Genomic DNA, 14,832 nt, shown 5'->3' with positions numbered 1-14,832 from the left:
ACTTTATAGAAACCACATTGGTGCCACCCCCATGGAGACGGCAGGGCCGGGTCACCAAGTTAGATTGGGTGCTTGTCCTGCCCTTTTGCTTTTTACTTAAATTCCTGTGACACTTTTTTTTTCATTTTGATACTCTCATCTTAATTTCTCCACCACGTGGATATAACACTGGAGGGAGAAGAACCCATTCCCTCCTTTCCCTCGTTTAACAGATGAGAAGTAATTGTGGTCTCTTGTTACGTAATTCTTTAAAGAGAGAGGAGCAAGGAACTGGAATAGGCTTGCTCCTATTCCTGTTCCTATCCAGTTCCTTGCTCCTCTCTTTCCTGCTCACTCATATGTCTTCAATCCTGTTTTTGTACCTAGAACAGTCTCTCTCTTCCCCACGAGCCTGCTGTGTCCAGAAAATTGCATAATGTGTAGTTGAGATGGAAATCTTTGGTAGGAGGAAGAGAACTTATTACTCATTGGGCAGAAAAGCCAGGTCATTCCTTTCTCTGGAGTTGTTCTTTTAATCTGATACTATCAGTCCTGAATGGAGCCAGGTCTTTTGTGTCTGGTGGGGGTTCTGTAGGCTGTAGGTGACCAAGATGTGGGGAGGCATTCAGCTGGTACCATAGACCAGGTGGAGTGGCACTTTCTGTGGCTCTTGAGGAAAAGCACCTTCGGTAAGGTCCTGGGGTCAACCGCACTCTCTGCCCAGAGGCCCGGTGCTTCCCCACAGCAGTGAGGAACACCTGCGGGCATCCTGGCAGGGAAGCACAGGTGGGCATAGGAGGGACATGCCCTGGTCAGGGACAATTATAGTGCTGCTGTCTATCTCTAGTGGTGGCCCAAAGGCTGAGGAAACTAGATTTTCCTGTGAAGGGCAGCGAAGAGCCCAGTGCCCCTGGGGCGGACAAGAACCACTTCCTGAGACCCAGAGGGCCTGGAGAGGACACTGGGAAGGTAAGTGTCACTGACCCCCCTGGTCCTGAGTCCTCCTCCTGGGCTTGGGTGTGGGCAGAGGACAGCCAGCAGGGCCTGGAGCTGCAGCAGGCCAGGCAGAGAAGCAGTGCCTTTAACTCTGTCCTTGAGAGAGGAGTTTTTAGGCCCAAGAGAAGGCACAAGGTGGGGCAAAAGGTTTACAGTTCATATGGAAAATAATACAATAATTATAAATAAGAATATAAGAATAAACTGCATACTCACGGCTGTAAACCTACTTTTTTCCAGCCTGCAATTTTAAAGCCTGGGGCCCTGTTTCTTGCCATTTGGGATGGAGTGACTTTCCAGAGCTGTGTCCCTCCTGTGGCTTGAGGTCTCTCCCCTTCCCCTTAGAGCCGCTCACGAAGGCCAGAGGGGTGGTTTGGTAGGGCTGCTTATGGAGATGGATTATTCTCACTCACCTCACAGGAGGGAGGCAGTTCTTACTTGGTACAGTTCCTCTCAGGTAGTCATTTCCATTCAAGGAAAAAACCATGCCTGTCAATTTTGCTGTGTAATAGTCCAAATGTTTCACAAGCCCCATTTGATGCCACTCTGGAGAAGGTGTACAAAAATTCACGTTTAAGCGATGGTGCCACTTGTCCTGGGGCTGTTCGTTAGGAGAGCAATTTAAGACTTAGAAATACATTCAGAAAGTAGTAAGAGGGGCTTGGCTCCCTTGTTCTGATTCAGACCGCAGTTCACGTGGAAGATAATTGGCACTCACACTGCAAGTTTGCTTGGTGAAGATTTTAATGTCAAAATGTTTGCCTTCATGACTCTTCCTTCATTAGAGAGAGGAAGGGAGAGAGGAACATCAATTTGTTGTTCCACTTACTGGTGCATTCATTGGCTGATTGTTGTATGTGCCCTGACTAGAGATTGAACTTACAACCTTGGTGTATCAGGACGATGCTGAGACCAACTGAGCTACCTGGCCGGGGCAGGCTTTTCCTTCATTTCATGTAAACTGAAGCAATGAGAACTTCCTATTGTCCAGGCTCTGAGCGGCCAGTTTTCATCTTAAAATGTTCCTTTCCTGCTGTGCTGCACACCATTGTCCCAGGACCGGGGATGCTAGGCGGGTCTGAATTGGGCAGCTCTGGGCTCTTCCCTGCCGAGGAAGTGCTGGGGTGAGCTCACAGCCCCAGCCAGCCCCTGGGTCCTGACAGATGCCTGAGAGGGTCAGCCCTTCGAGTCCTTAGTCCCTTTCACAGAACTCGACCTTAAAGAAGACACCTTGGCTGAAGGAGCAGGAGTAATAGTTGTGTTTTTAGGTCTAAACCACAGAATTCCTTGGGAAGAAACGAGTTTTCCTACAAATTCAGGGTCAGCTGGCCATGCTACTAAACGTGTGGTGTGCCCCTGATCTGAGTAGGGAATGGTTGAGGCCACCCCTCCATGGGAGACTTGCTCAGGTCTGCAGGTGGCCCTATCATGGCTGCAAGCTGGGGAAACAGTATTAGCTGCCCTTTTTTGAGCCTCGAGCCTCAGCAGCTGTGTGCAGGCACCTTGTCAAGCATTTGTCAAAACCTCACTTAATCATCACAACAACTCTAGGCGATAGGTAGTATGAGCCCCATTCTTCAGGGGCTGGTGAACATGTGCAATATCCAGACCCTCCCCACAACCTTGTTGTGTCTACTTGGGGGTCTTCCTGCAGTACAGCCCAGCAGTGCTAGGCCTACGAGTCTGCAGTTCATTTAACCTAGAAAACATTCCCCTCCCCGCACCGCCCCCCCCAGCCTTGTGACACAGGGCGCCTTCCCGGCCTTTGTTTCACTTGAGGAAAATGACCTGAGGGTGAGGTGGGAAGGGTATTGGCTGTTGCCAGGCAGAGCCCTGCAGGGGCCAGCAGCCAAGTGAGTGATCCAGGAAGTCATCCAACTGCAAACCAGAAATTGTTCTTAACCCCTCACTCACTGTCGGTGGTCCAGAGCAAACTGGCCCAACTGCCCAAATGGGGTCAGGGTGAGCTCTGGCTGCCCAGAGCCCGGGGGAACTGTCCTTAGTTCTTGGCTGGCCTCAGGCCTCTCCGGGAACTATTCAACCTCCCAGGGCTCGGGCCTGCTCCTTGGTCCAAGAGCCAATGGCCCCAGGGGGCGGGAGCCAGTTCCCCTTGGTGAGAGGTGCCTCCTTGGTGCCTCCCAGACTGGCCCTGGGTTCCTGCGGAGCCGTTGGTGCTCTGGATATTGCATGCACTGCGTCCGCCTCGCATACCCTTGTCAACTCTGGGGCACCTCAGCTGCTCCTTCCTGGCTGTGGACGGGTGCTCTCCCCTCCTAGCCAGGTGTGACTGTCCTGGACAGCCTGCAGGTTGCTCTCTGATGACACAGCTGCTGGAGGGCCTCTGTTATGCGAGGGTTAATAGAGGATTTGTTTATTGAATCTCGAAGTAGCTGTCACATGATTTTAATCAAAACACCATTTCCCTGACAACAGTGATGTCAGTCTTGTTATTGCAGGAAGGAGCAGCTGTGAGGGACATTCAGTCTCCATGCTGAGCCCAGGTTTGGAGACTTTGGAGACTGAAGGTTATGATTAAAAAATTTGTTTTCATTGATTTTAGAGAGAGAACCATCAGTTTGTTCCACTTACGCATTCATTGGTTGCTTCTTGTATGTGCCCTGACCAGGGATGGGACCTGCAACCTTGGTGTGTTGGGACAGTGCTCTAACCATGGAGCTGCCCTGCCAGGGTGAGACTGAAATCGAGGGAAGCATCCATAAATACTGGTTGCGGGCTCCCACTCCTGAACCCAGCCTCCTCTTCCTCTTCCGTCTGTCCGGACAGTACATGCTGCACAGACACTGGCCAGAGCCCAGCCCCACTCCCCGAGTCTCCACTGAGACCTCTCCTTCTGCACACCTTGCTCTTTGTACCCTTGTCCTCATGATTTTTCAGTTTTCCTCATTTCCCTAAACTCAGAGGGTCTTTGGGGACTCTAGGATCTCTGGCCTCTGCCTTCTGACATCTGTCTCTCCCTGCCCCTCCCCACCAGCACTTGCTAGCTTGAGGTGGGGGTCATTCTTCATTCAGGAATCTTGGCTTCTTTTGGAACCAGCTTCCTGGAGGAGAAGGAGGGGCTGCTTGTCCTGTCCTTGTCTCTTGAAAGAGCAGATGAAGGGGGCCTGGGTGCTGCCCAAGGGTCTCCAGGGCAATTCTGAGGCGCTTGGCTGTGGCAAAGCTAGAGGATTAGTTCTCTTGAACCCAGAAAGACTATACAGGAGCCCTGAGTCCAAGCAAACTAAGGACTGACAGGTGGCCAGTCACAGGCAGCTGGAGCAGTGCCCTCAGGTTCCAGCCGCCTTTTGGCACCTTTTCCACTGTGGGGCCTTGGGGACCAAGCATTGGTCTCTGCAGAGAAAGACCCCCAGACCTTCTAACCCTTCTGCACCCAGAAACATGGCCTAAAAGGGGAGACGGATGAAAAAGGCCTCTTTCCAGGTGGGACATGGCTTCTCACGGATGCTCTTGGTACCTATGGCTGTTGCTGCCAACGACTCATCACTGAAAATGAAAAAATCTTAGGCAAAGTTCTTGGGTCCTAACTGGGAACTGGTACTCGGAAAAGGACAGCCAGTCCTTTTTCCTTTTTTTTTTTTTTTTTTTTTTTAATCTGTGTTTATTGACTTTAGAGAGAGGGGAAAGAGAGAGAGAGAGAGAAACGTTGATTGCCTCCCATATGCACAACCTAAGTATGTACCCTGACCAGGAATTGAACCCCCGTCCTTTTGATGTAGGGGATGATGCCCCAACCAACAGCCACACCGGCCAGGGCAAGACAGCCATTCTTGAACAAGTGAAGAGATTCTGCACGCACCAGGCAGCCATTTTCTGTGTCCAGTGTTGAGGCAGTGAGGGTTACATGAAAGCAAGGCAGGTAGAAGTGAGATACTATGGCAAGCCATCAAGGGAAGCTGGGAGCCTTCTGGGTGCTTTCCTGTTAGAAGGCAGTATTACGCCAGGCAGCATTTGAGCCTCATAGTAAATCTAGGAGTTAAGTGAGCCAGTCTGTGTTTCTCAGTACCAGCGGGGATAGTGAACTTTTGCAATGATTTGCCCAGGTTAGTGGCAGAGCTGGGAGAGGTGCCAGGGTCTGAGGACTCAGTCCGAGGTTCTTTGCTGCCTCCTGGCCTGTCCTTGGCAGAGAATGGGTAGGCTCCACCCTGCCGGGGGGGACTTTCTGGCTGGGGTGCCTACTCCAGGAGGTGGGCTGGGAAAGGCCAGGCCCTGTTCTCTCAGCCTTGTTCCCGGACAGGCACGCCTTGCCTCGCCCTTTCATTCCTGGGCCCCTCCAACCTGCCTGTCCTTGGGCTCTCAGTGCTTTGGCACAGGAACCCTGCTAGACGTTAGGCTTCCCTGTGACCAGAGGTCAGTCCTAGTGGGTCCCAGACTGAAGAGCTGGCCGAGGCTGTGAACTCTGGTCCGCCGCACGCTGTGCTTCTGGGAAAGGCTTTGGGGGCTCTCCCTCAGTTCAGTTGTGTCCCACTCCCCAGCTGTGCTGGTGGCCCTGACATGGCAGTGGACTCACTCCTGAGGGTCAGAGTCCTCAGCCAGGCCTCCTGTTGGGCTTCTCTGGCCCCATTCTTCCTCCTTTTCTTCGGGGTATTAGGAGAAAGATTGAGTCAGCACCTCTCAAAGCCTGCCTGGTGGGTAGAGTGACTCAGTTCTCCCAAGAGACTGAATCCCTACCATCTCATTTCTTCTGGGCCCAGCCAGCCCTTGGGGACTCAGCTGAAGCAGGGAGTGAGGTGGGGGGAGTCTGCTTCCCTTGGTGCCAAGTCCTCCCTCCCTGTCCCCGTCTGGGCTCCTGGCCTGGTGGTTCAGCCCTGCGCCCACTCTGCCCAGGCTTCAGGCTCTTGCTGAGTCAGTCATGCCTAGGAGAGTCCCCTAGAAACTTAGACAAACGGAAGTATCAATACTCCCAGGGGCACAACAGGTCCAGAGAAATTCTGCTGTGCGGTGTGTTGACACCTGGTGGGGACATCACAGCAGGGTGAGTGGAGTTGAATGGCTGAAGGCACTTAGCACGCGCCCCGCTCTGCCTGACCTGGTTTCTGGGGTTGGCCTCAGTGATTTGTTGTCATAGCTTCATCCCGGGTGGGGGCAGATAGGCCAGTGATGGATGGCTAGTGTCTGAGGTGAGGGCCCAACACCTTCATTTCACTTAAGACCCGCATCTGTCTCCTAAGGGACATCGCAAAGTAGGAGCCATACACAATATCCTGTCCCTTTAGAGCTGCTCAGCCTTGTCATTTCTGTAAAGTGACATCATAGGCTGGGGCTAAAATGAGAAGGGCAGAGCAGCTGTGGCCTGTGCAGGTGATTTATTTGTAGCCATGTGGCACCCAGGATTTAGTGCACAAAGCCCCGAACTTCCTGCCACGGTGTCCGGGGGCTGCAGGCAGAGCCAGGGCCTCCCTCCCTTTCCTGGGTCCCAGGGAAAGGATCGGGACATGCAGCCAGGAGGGGCCCTGCGAAGAATCAGTAACTGAAAAACACAAGGGGTTGCAGTTGGAGACACTAATGTTCTACTAAGTCAGGGGTTAGAAACACCTTAACTTGGGGTCCATGGATGGGCCCGAGGGGCGCAGGAACCACCTCCTCCCCTGAAAATATCTGTCCAAAGTTGTGTGTGCACGTTTCTGGGGAAGAGTAACCAAAGCTTTCATGAGTGTATCAGAGGGATCTGTGAAACCTCCATTTAAGAACGAATTGGGTGGAAAGGAGCATATGGATGACAACAGAAGCTGGGGGCACTGTCACTGCCCGCCTGGGCAGGGCCTTGGCCGGGGTGACAGAGGTGGGCTCGGGGGAGTGTCACTGCACCCATGGCATCCTCCGCAAGTGTGGGTGGTGCCAGCTCTAGTCCTGCAGCCCCCAGCCCCACCCCGCGCTGAGCCGTTGGCTCTGGAAGGCCACAGAACTGAGGTCGGCCTCTAGGGAAGGAAGAGGTCAGGGGCCTCGCTGGCTGCTTCGGGGCCTGGCTAGTCTGCTGGCAGGTCTGTTATTTTTGCCTGTACCCTGGGCACTGGGGTTGTTTTTGGCAACACAAAAATGATGGAGAAATTTGGTGGGAAAGGGGAAAGTTTGCAAAACATCATTACTGAAATTGAGTGCTTTCCTTAAAAAAAAAAAAAAAAAAAAAGTAATTGAATTTCAGTGTTACTGAATTCTTGGATAACCAAACGGGGGCACCAGTCTTTTGGGGGCCAGGCTGAGTGCCTGTAAGGGTGCTAGGCCAGAACAGGTCTCTGGAGAGGCTCTGGCTTGCTTCCTACCCTTACCTGCCTCTCCATTCCTCCAACTCCCACCCTGCAGCCAGAAGAGGATCCCTGTGTGGGGACTCTCAGTTCTACAGCATGGGCTTAGCTGGAATGGTTTGAGTGAAACCAAATCTGAATTGAATTTGCTGCCATAAAGTAGGATTTAATACTGTGCTTTCACTCACAGTCTGTCCCTCTAGAGAAAGTCCCATAGAGCGGCCTTGAATGTCTTGGCAAATAGTTTCTTCCAGCACCTGAGGGCACTCAGCAGGTGCGTGTCCGTGTGGGGGTCTGCAGTGAATGCTTGAGTTGAGGCCTTTTGCAGGCCCCACAGATCTGTCATTGTGAGTAGCAGTGTCTTGCTGGCTCCTCGTTCTCAGCCCGTGCCCTGCATCAGGCTTGTCCTCGGGGAGCCCGATACGCCCTAGCCCCACTGTGGTGAGGCCCCGGCCAGGCTCCCTGTGCCAGTGCAGGGGCACCAGGCAGCGCCCCGCCTCGCCAGCCGCGGCCGGGCTGCGGTCAGCCGCGCTTCTATCCGTGTTCTGCAGCAGCTAACGTGTGCTTGGCCATTTCAGAGCCAGGTATTATTTACCCTGCTGACGTCAATGAGAACATATTATCCACTGCCCTTTTCTGCAGCCTGAACACGAGCACCAGAGCTCAGGGAACACGGCCACCTACCATGCTTTTAAAAAACCCACCCCAGGCCCGATGAGGTAAAGGCCTGTCTCATTCACCTGACATTCATATCACCCAGGCTCTTAGAAAATAAGTTGCTTTTATTTTAATTCAAGAGTGTTGGAAATGTAAAAACAGCATATTTTTCTTGCAGAAAATTGCCCCATTTAAAGTAATGTTTGATACAAAGATCATTTATTAAACTGCATTTTAGGCTATTTTCTAACATTGAGTGACAGATTACATTTTGATTTTTTCACATTGGAACTATTATGATTTGCACTTAAAATACCAAAGCTATTGAACTCACCATTTATTCCTTAGTTATTAAAAAAAAAAGCACACAGAAAAAATAACTACAATTAGATTAACTTCTTGAAAAGTAACTCTTTTTCAGACCAAACATCCAGTAGAAACCACCATTCTCCCTTCAGAAATAAGCAAATCATCTTGCCCTTTCTACAAAGTGCAAATATCTCTGTATCACTTTTATTTCTTAAATTGCAGTCCGAAGAGGGAAGCAAACCTTTTCTGTCTGCTTTTTTTCCCTTCAGAGATTTCGGTGGATGCAGATTTCTTTTACTATCAGTAGTGGGACGGTATCACCACTTGAATTTCCTTGACTGAGCATATTTGAATGGATGGGCATCACCTAGCCAGTGCCAAGTTTTCTATACTTGTAACGATGATACAATCTGGGGTCATCACTTTTCCAGGATGTTGTAATCCCATTTTTAAAGCTCCCTCTACCTACCCACTCTGCCTCTGAAAAGACAGAGTATCAAAGTTTTGTTTCTTTTTTAACCATAAACATGTCTACTCTGTACTTTTACCTGATGGGCCTTAAATGCAAAACATTACACCCCTCCTGAGGACCAGGCTGAGCTTGGACTCTCCTCCGAGGAGCGCCCTCTTTCTTGTGGTTGAGTCTGTCTGCCTGCAGTGGTGAGCTGAGAATCTCACCCCTTGGAGGTGGAGGAAGAGGGTGTCTCTCTAGCATCTATTTCTGTAGGAAATTGCTATATTGTATAACTTGGAAAAACTAGACACTTTATAATGTGAACCTAAACTTCTGTAATTGACTGGACACTGGATGGATGGTGGTCTGCGGGGCTCTCTCTCCCTCCGCCTTGTTCATGGGGGAGCCACCTGGACAGCTGCCTTTGTCACCTGGAGGCAGCTGTCAAGGATAAGGTTGAGGGGACGGTGCCACATTCACCTAGTGCTTAACCAAGATGGGGCATTGTATATACAGCTGTTTGCTCATTAAGAGATCTGCTACTGATGACGGGAAAGGACATACAGCAAGAAGCCATACAGCGAGAAGCCAGAGCTTGTCCTGGTTCCTCCCCGCACCAGCTCTGTGCCCTCGGACAAGTCACACAAACTTCCAAGAGTCATGGTTTCCTCAGCTATGAAAAATGTGGACTGTATCTGCCCCAATAATTTCGGAGAACTGTGAGGATTAGAAGAGATTGTGAAAGTGCTTGGTAAATTAATGTACAAATATAAGCAGTTGCTCCTTTGGGACAGGCAAGCTGAGCATTTGGGCAGGAACCCTCAGAGATATCACTAGCTAAGTCCACAGGCAGTGTTGCTGCCTATTTCTCAATCTGTGGGATTGTGTGTGCCCAGTTCTGTGAAATGTGTTGAAATCTGCCCACACGAGATGTGGACTTAAGATGGTGCTACAACTAGGGTGGCTATAAATCCTGCAATCAGCCAGGCTACTTTAATGGGGAAAAAAATGATAAAACAAGTACGCGAGGGGCACTGTTAGACCAGGGACTCTGGGGCCAACAGGAGCGGTAGAAGGTCCGCCCTGGTCCATCCTGCTGCCCCCCAGGAACTGCAGGCTGAGACGAAGGGCTCTGAAACCAGGGCCACGGGCCGGGGAGGACCATATGCCTGAACCTGTCAGAAGGGATACATAAATTAAAAAGAAATTTAGGGGGAGATCCAATTTAGAAACAGAGGCAGATGATATTACTCTTGTCTCCCTTACATCACTCTGAAGATAAGCTCCTTCAAAATTTCCAGAAGGAAACGATCAAATATCCCTGCCTATACGATGACTCCAACTTACTACTTGTTCTCCAGGTTTTACCTTTGATGTCCAGGCACAAAGACACCGAGCAGCTCAGGGGGCTTCCGAGGCGGCCGCAGAGGCGGTGCGGCGTAGGGCGCATACACAGTGGAGGCCAGCCCCACTCGGGGCTACCAACTGGGCCCCGGGGCCAGTGTGGTTAAATGGCACTGTGTATGGTCTCTAGAGGAGGAATATGAGAAAGTTTTCTGGAGTGTGAATTTTCTTAAGAGCAATAGGGAGCTCGTGAAGTACAAATGTCGGTAGGTTTTTCAGTGTAATCCAGAGCTGAGAATTCTGATTCCCAACACAGAATCCAATGTTTAAGGACTTGCTTAGGGGCTTGATTAGGGTTCGGAGGACCCCGCAGAGGAAGGCATTCATTTCATCATGTTCACGTCTGAGCTGCCTGCACCTGATCGGGCTGCTCTAGTTGCCATGCACTAGACTCCTGACCAACTACAGCGAGGGGCTGCTGCTTTTCCCATCTTTACTTTCCGGTTGGCTCTCCAGTCACTCCACCTGAGGAGACGCCCTTCTTCCCAACCCTGGCAATTAGGCAGAATTCTTTTCCCTAAGAGTGCCCCCCTTAGGGTACCAACCACAGAGTGGGAGAGCCTGGTGTCACGGTGAGTCCTTTCTGCAGAGGCCTTCAGTCAGCTGGACGGTGATGCTCCCACAAGCCCCCCGAGACCCTGGGGAACTCTGAGGTTAAGAGCTGACTTCAGTCCCAACCCCAGGCTCCTGCCAGTCCCACCTAACCAACTCGGCCCGCAGTTTAAACACTTAGGAGCTCTTTATTTCTGATGTAGAAAAGGACCCTTTCTCTTTCCATGGAGGTGGTCTGATACAGAAAGGAAGGGGTTTTGTTCACATCAGAGCCAGTCCCGTTTTCTGGTCCTCCTTTGTGGGCCCCAGGTGCTTCTCATGAAGTGGTGTTTTAGGGGGGCTGGTGGACCTTTTGCCACTTCCTCTGCTCCCAAGGGAGCAAGAGGGCAGAGGTGGCAGCCGGGGGGCAGCTAGGGATGGTCAGTCTCGCTCACCAGGAGTTTGAAAAAGGGGCATCCACCCCCTTTCTACTTTTGCCTTACAGGGACCGGCATATCAGTTGCATGTAAATCCTAGAGACACACTTGCCCAACTGGAAATTGAAGAACTAGTGCATTTTTCCCGAAGCAGAGACTAACTCCTGGATTAAAAAAAGGGCACAAACAAAAAATAAAGTACCACGCATATTGCACTTTTTGCTGAATGATGAAATTTTTACCTCATGTTCATTTCACTGAAGTCTCTTCAGAGGATCCTGGTTTACAAGATAATAAAGCTAATGATTATTATACAGTAGTGTACACACTGCTAATGTGAAACAGACTGGAAAGTCATTTCAAAGTAGCCTCATAAAAAGAGTGGTATTAAGCCTTCTTAGTGTTACTTTAGTGTTTGTGAAAACTGCTTGGAAGCTTATACAGGTCACTAATTAGGGGACAGAGCAACGCAGATGACCAGACAGGGCTGGGAAAACAGCACCTGACCAACAGAATCAGTCTCCTCTCACCAGCTCACATTTCAGTAAATACACATGGTTATGGAATTTATTGATTTCTGCTTGAAATGAGAAAGGCAAATAGGAACTTAGGACATAGGTTCAGCCAGACAGGTCACGCTATTCCCCAGGTGAGCGTCTGTGCCTCTAGTCTGTCCCTAACCCATGTCTACCTCCAGGTCCTTTTGACTCCCAGCAGCCTCTCTGCTGCCCCTCCGCCGGCCTCATCGTCTTGCCATAGGTCTGAGGCTTCCTGGGCTAAAAGGCATGCAGCCTTGTTGGGGGCAGGTGTTAATGCCCATCAGTAATTGTGCCATTCCTGTGACTATGAAATGAGCAGCCCCCATTTTCAATATGGAAGGCATTTAAGTTTCATAAATATTATAGCACTTCAGATAGTATATTTTGGAAAAACACCCTTCAGTCTAAACAAATCAAGCCATTTTAGAACTGGCATATTTTGCAAAGACTTAAAACAGAGGAGAGATCTTAATGGAAGGATCTCTTAAATGAAATATCTATTTCACGAAATCATCAGTCTTAAGCATGAGGAGGAATAAACAATCCATAGAAGGAACACAATTTATTCTTGGATTGCCACTGTGTGTTCTTAACTCACAAAAGCCACAGTCCTCCCCAGCACCCTTTCTGGCTAACCCCCAGTACCCAGCCCCACACAGGGGGCCCCCACGAAGCGTTCCGGCGCCCAGTGGAGCCAGGAACAAGAAGGGCTGCTCAAGGCACCAATGCTGGCAGAGCCTGGGCTGGGGGGCAGAGCAGACCTCCCGAAACCGTCCACGCTTCTCACCTGCCTGGACACTTACTACAAAGAGGAAAGGCAACTTAAAGGTGTTCCTAGATGCAGCATCAATGTAGTATCTGTCTCTGCTTTGTGCTTTAAGGAAGATGCTTGTGCTTAATGCATTCATCTGCTGATAGGACAAGCCATTCTTAAGGACAGAAATGATAGTCTTTGTAAATAATACTGAATTTGTAACACTTTGTATGTTGTTGTCCAAATGACAGATTACTCCTTACTTCTAGGTACACAGTTAACTTGCTGTAGCATCTATTTTTTACGTACTTTGATGAATGAATTAATGATTAAGTTTTACTAGTAATATAATGAGTTTGGCAGATGATTTGCTTAAGTGGTTAACACATCTGTGGTTTTTGAATATTGCTGTAATACTTGAACATTTAATTACAAGTCAAAACTTTAAGGAAATTAAGAATGCAATTCCCACATGGTGGAAAACAAACTCTGAAGTGACTTTGGATTTAGCATTGACATAAATGGAAAACTGTTGGTTTCTACAGAAAAGAAATAATTAAAGCGTGATCTGGGGGGAAAAGGCACAGCACTACCACTTCACATGGGAGATAAAAGTTCATTTTTCTTGTTCTTAAAATTTCTAAGCCCTATATGAAACTGTCCAAATATACAAAGCTCAATAAACTACTAGCATCATATAGTGTGAAGTCAAAGTAGGTTTTACACTTTAAAAGAGCCGCTAGGCCCTCTAATGACCCCCTGCCCCGAACCGGAAGTCTCCACATCAGATTTTGTAGGAAAAGCCCGCCTTCCCCTGGCCCAGGGCTGGTACTCGTGATGGTTTCTCGTTTCTCGTCGCCCGCCCCCCCACCCCCCCGCCCCGTCTCCACTACGTAGGTGGGGGGTGGGTCTCCTGTTGGTTCTACAGGCAACATCTTTGGAGCCCAGCACACCGATTCTGTGACCCAGGGTACCTTCTAAAGAGGCGTGCTGCCTGCTGCCCCGTGGAGAGGGCCGCTCGTCTTGGGGGTTAGTACCAGCGGGTGTTTAGTGGCCCTTGAAACAAAGCTCACACTCCACTGCTTTGTGATGGTCCTGGGGACAACTTGCATCAGCAGCTTAGAACTTTCGCTTCAATGACAAAGTACAACTTTACTTCCTGTGCATCAAATTTCATTACATATCCTTGACTTGCCTTTAAGCAACATGTTCCTTGGCTTCAGTGAAAAATATTGCCTCTTTTTCCCCACATATAATGGCACGCAGTTTTCCTGCATTCACCAAGGTTTTCCTCGATAATTGGTGTCGTTCTGGATAAAACCTAGGTCTGGATGTCTTCTTACAAAAACACTTGTCAGTGTCTTCCGCGAGAGCTTGCTCCACTTGACCTAAGGGCATGAGCTTCAGCCTACAACTATGTTGCAGCACTTGCCACAGAAAACTACGGGGGCGGGGGGCGGGGGGGGGGTCAGAGCCAGGAAGAAGCAACACTAACCTGGCCAGGCCCTCTGATTCCAGTTGGGCAACTTGATTTTTCCCCCTAGGGAGAGGGCAGGAAAATAAGCTTTAAATGTAAAAGGCTGGAATAAAAATAAAAACACACATTCTTCCTACACTTGACCTGCCTCACTTCTGTGCTGAGGTTAATTCACCAGGACATAGCCACTGTGCTGTGGGTCCACGGCCTCCAGCATTTCACAATCAAAGAGTCCGGGGAACTCAGAGAGGGCTAGGGGGTCGTAGCTGGAGGGCGCCTCCTGCAGTCCTGAGCTCCTGGGACAGTCTGGTGCTGCTGCTCCACTCTGCTGGGCTCCGTCCACAGGGTACTGACAGGGAGCGGGATAGTCTGGCTCAGGGGAGATGGTGCCTGGCAGCTCACAAGTCTGATAGGAGAACTGCAAAGGCGCTGGGGCAGCTCCCGACTGTTGAGGTGGAGGAGGCGGTGGAGGAGGCGGTGGCGGCGGCTGCTGCTGCAGGTGTGCCTGAGGGCCTTGTGAGGAGGGCAGGGGCTGCAGCTGCATCTCCTGGTACTGGCTGAGGAAGGGGCTGTACTGCATTTGCTCAGAAGCAGGCTCCAGGACGGGGCTCAGCGGCTGGGCCAGGCTGAATGGTGGGGGCTGCTGTGATGGCGATGGCGTCTCCTGGTGGGCAAGGGGTAGCTGCTGACTCGGCTGTGGGTACGAGCTCTCAGCTATCTGCATCTGATTAAAATAGGCCTGCAGCTGAGACTGTTTCTGGAGGAAGAGTCGCTTCTGTTGGAGTCTACATTGGCAAAACCAAAAGAGAGAATTTTAAATCTTCAGTGATGGCAATTTTAATGTAAAGCCAGCATCAGTCACCTGCTTCTCATTCTGTGGCAAAAAAAAAAGAGGGCGGAGGAACAAATCCTGTCGGCTTTCTTAAACCTCATCTTATGTTTTGTCTCCCAGTTCTGACTGGTCCCTCAGTGCGAGTGTGAACACTACTAACTCATTTTCTCTAAGACTCTTGAGTTTTTCTCCCTATGAAGCAAGAG

The 14,832-nt window shown here is 50.2% G+C and overlaps 2 protein-coding genes across 4 annotated transcripts in view; one reads left to right on the top strand and one right to left on the bottom strand.

The window, feature by feature from the left end:
• PPP2R1B (protein phosphatase 2 scaffold subunit Abeta) overlaps positions 1-11,185 on the top strand; it is a 38,670-nt gene extending 27,485 nt beyond the window's left edge. Inside the window, exons 15-16 of one of the 2 annotated variants that reach the window (XM_054592492.1) lie at positions 827-948; positions 11,093-11,185. In XM_054592492.1, the coding sequence (XP_054448467.1) occupies positions 827-948; positions 11,093-11,185 (215 nt within the window). Of the gene's footprint in view, positions 1-826; positions 949-10,013; positions 10,164-11,092 lie in introns of those variants that run through there. The other variant, XM_054592493.1, reaches the window with a different exon arrangement.
• SIK2 (salt inducible kinase 2) overlaps positions 8,092-14,832 on the bottom strand; it is a 133,381-nt gene continuing 126,640 nt past the window's right edge. For both annotated transcript variants that reach the window (XM_054592488.1, XM_054592489.1), the window contains exon 15: positions 8,092-14,579. In XM_054592488.1, the coding sequence (XP_054448463.1) occupies positions 13,961-14,579 (619 nt within the window). In that variant the 3' untranslated portion in view covers positions 8,092-13,960. The remainder of the gene's footprint in view (positions 14,580-14,832) is intronic.

Source organism: Pteronotus mesoamericanus, unplaced genomic scaffold (assembly GCF_021234165.1).
Source record: "Pteronotus mesoamericanus isolate MK-2021 breed Mesoamerican mustached bat unplaced genomic scaffold, CSHL_Meso_final scaffold_36, whole genome shotgun sequence".
NCBI lineage: Eukaryota > Metazoa > Chordata > Mammalia > Chiroptera > Mormoopidae > Pteronotus > Pteronotus mesoamericanus.
Note: the sequence above shows the minus strand (reverse complement) of the source record. Positions and strands in the feature narration are given on the sequence as shown.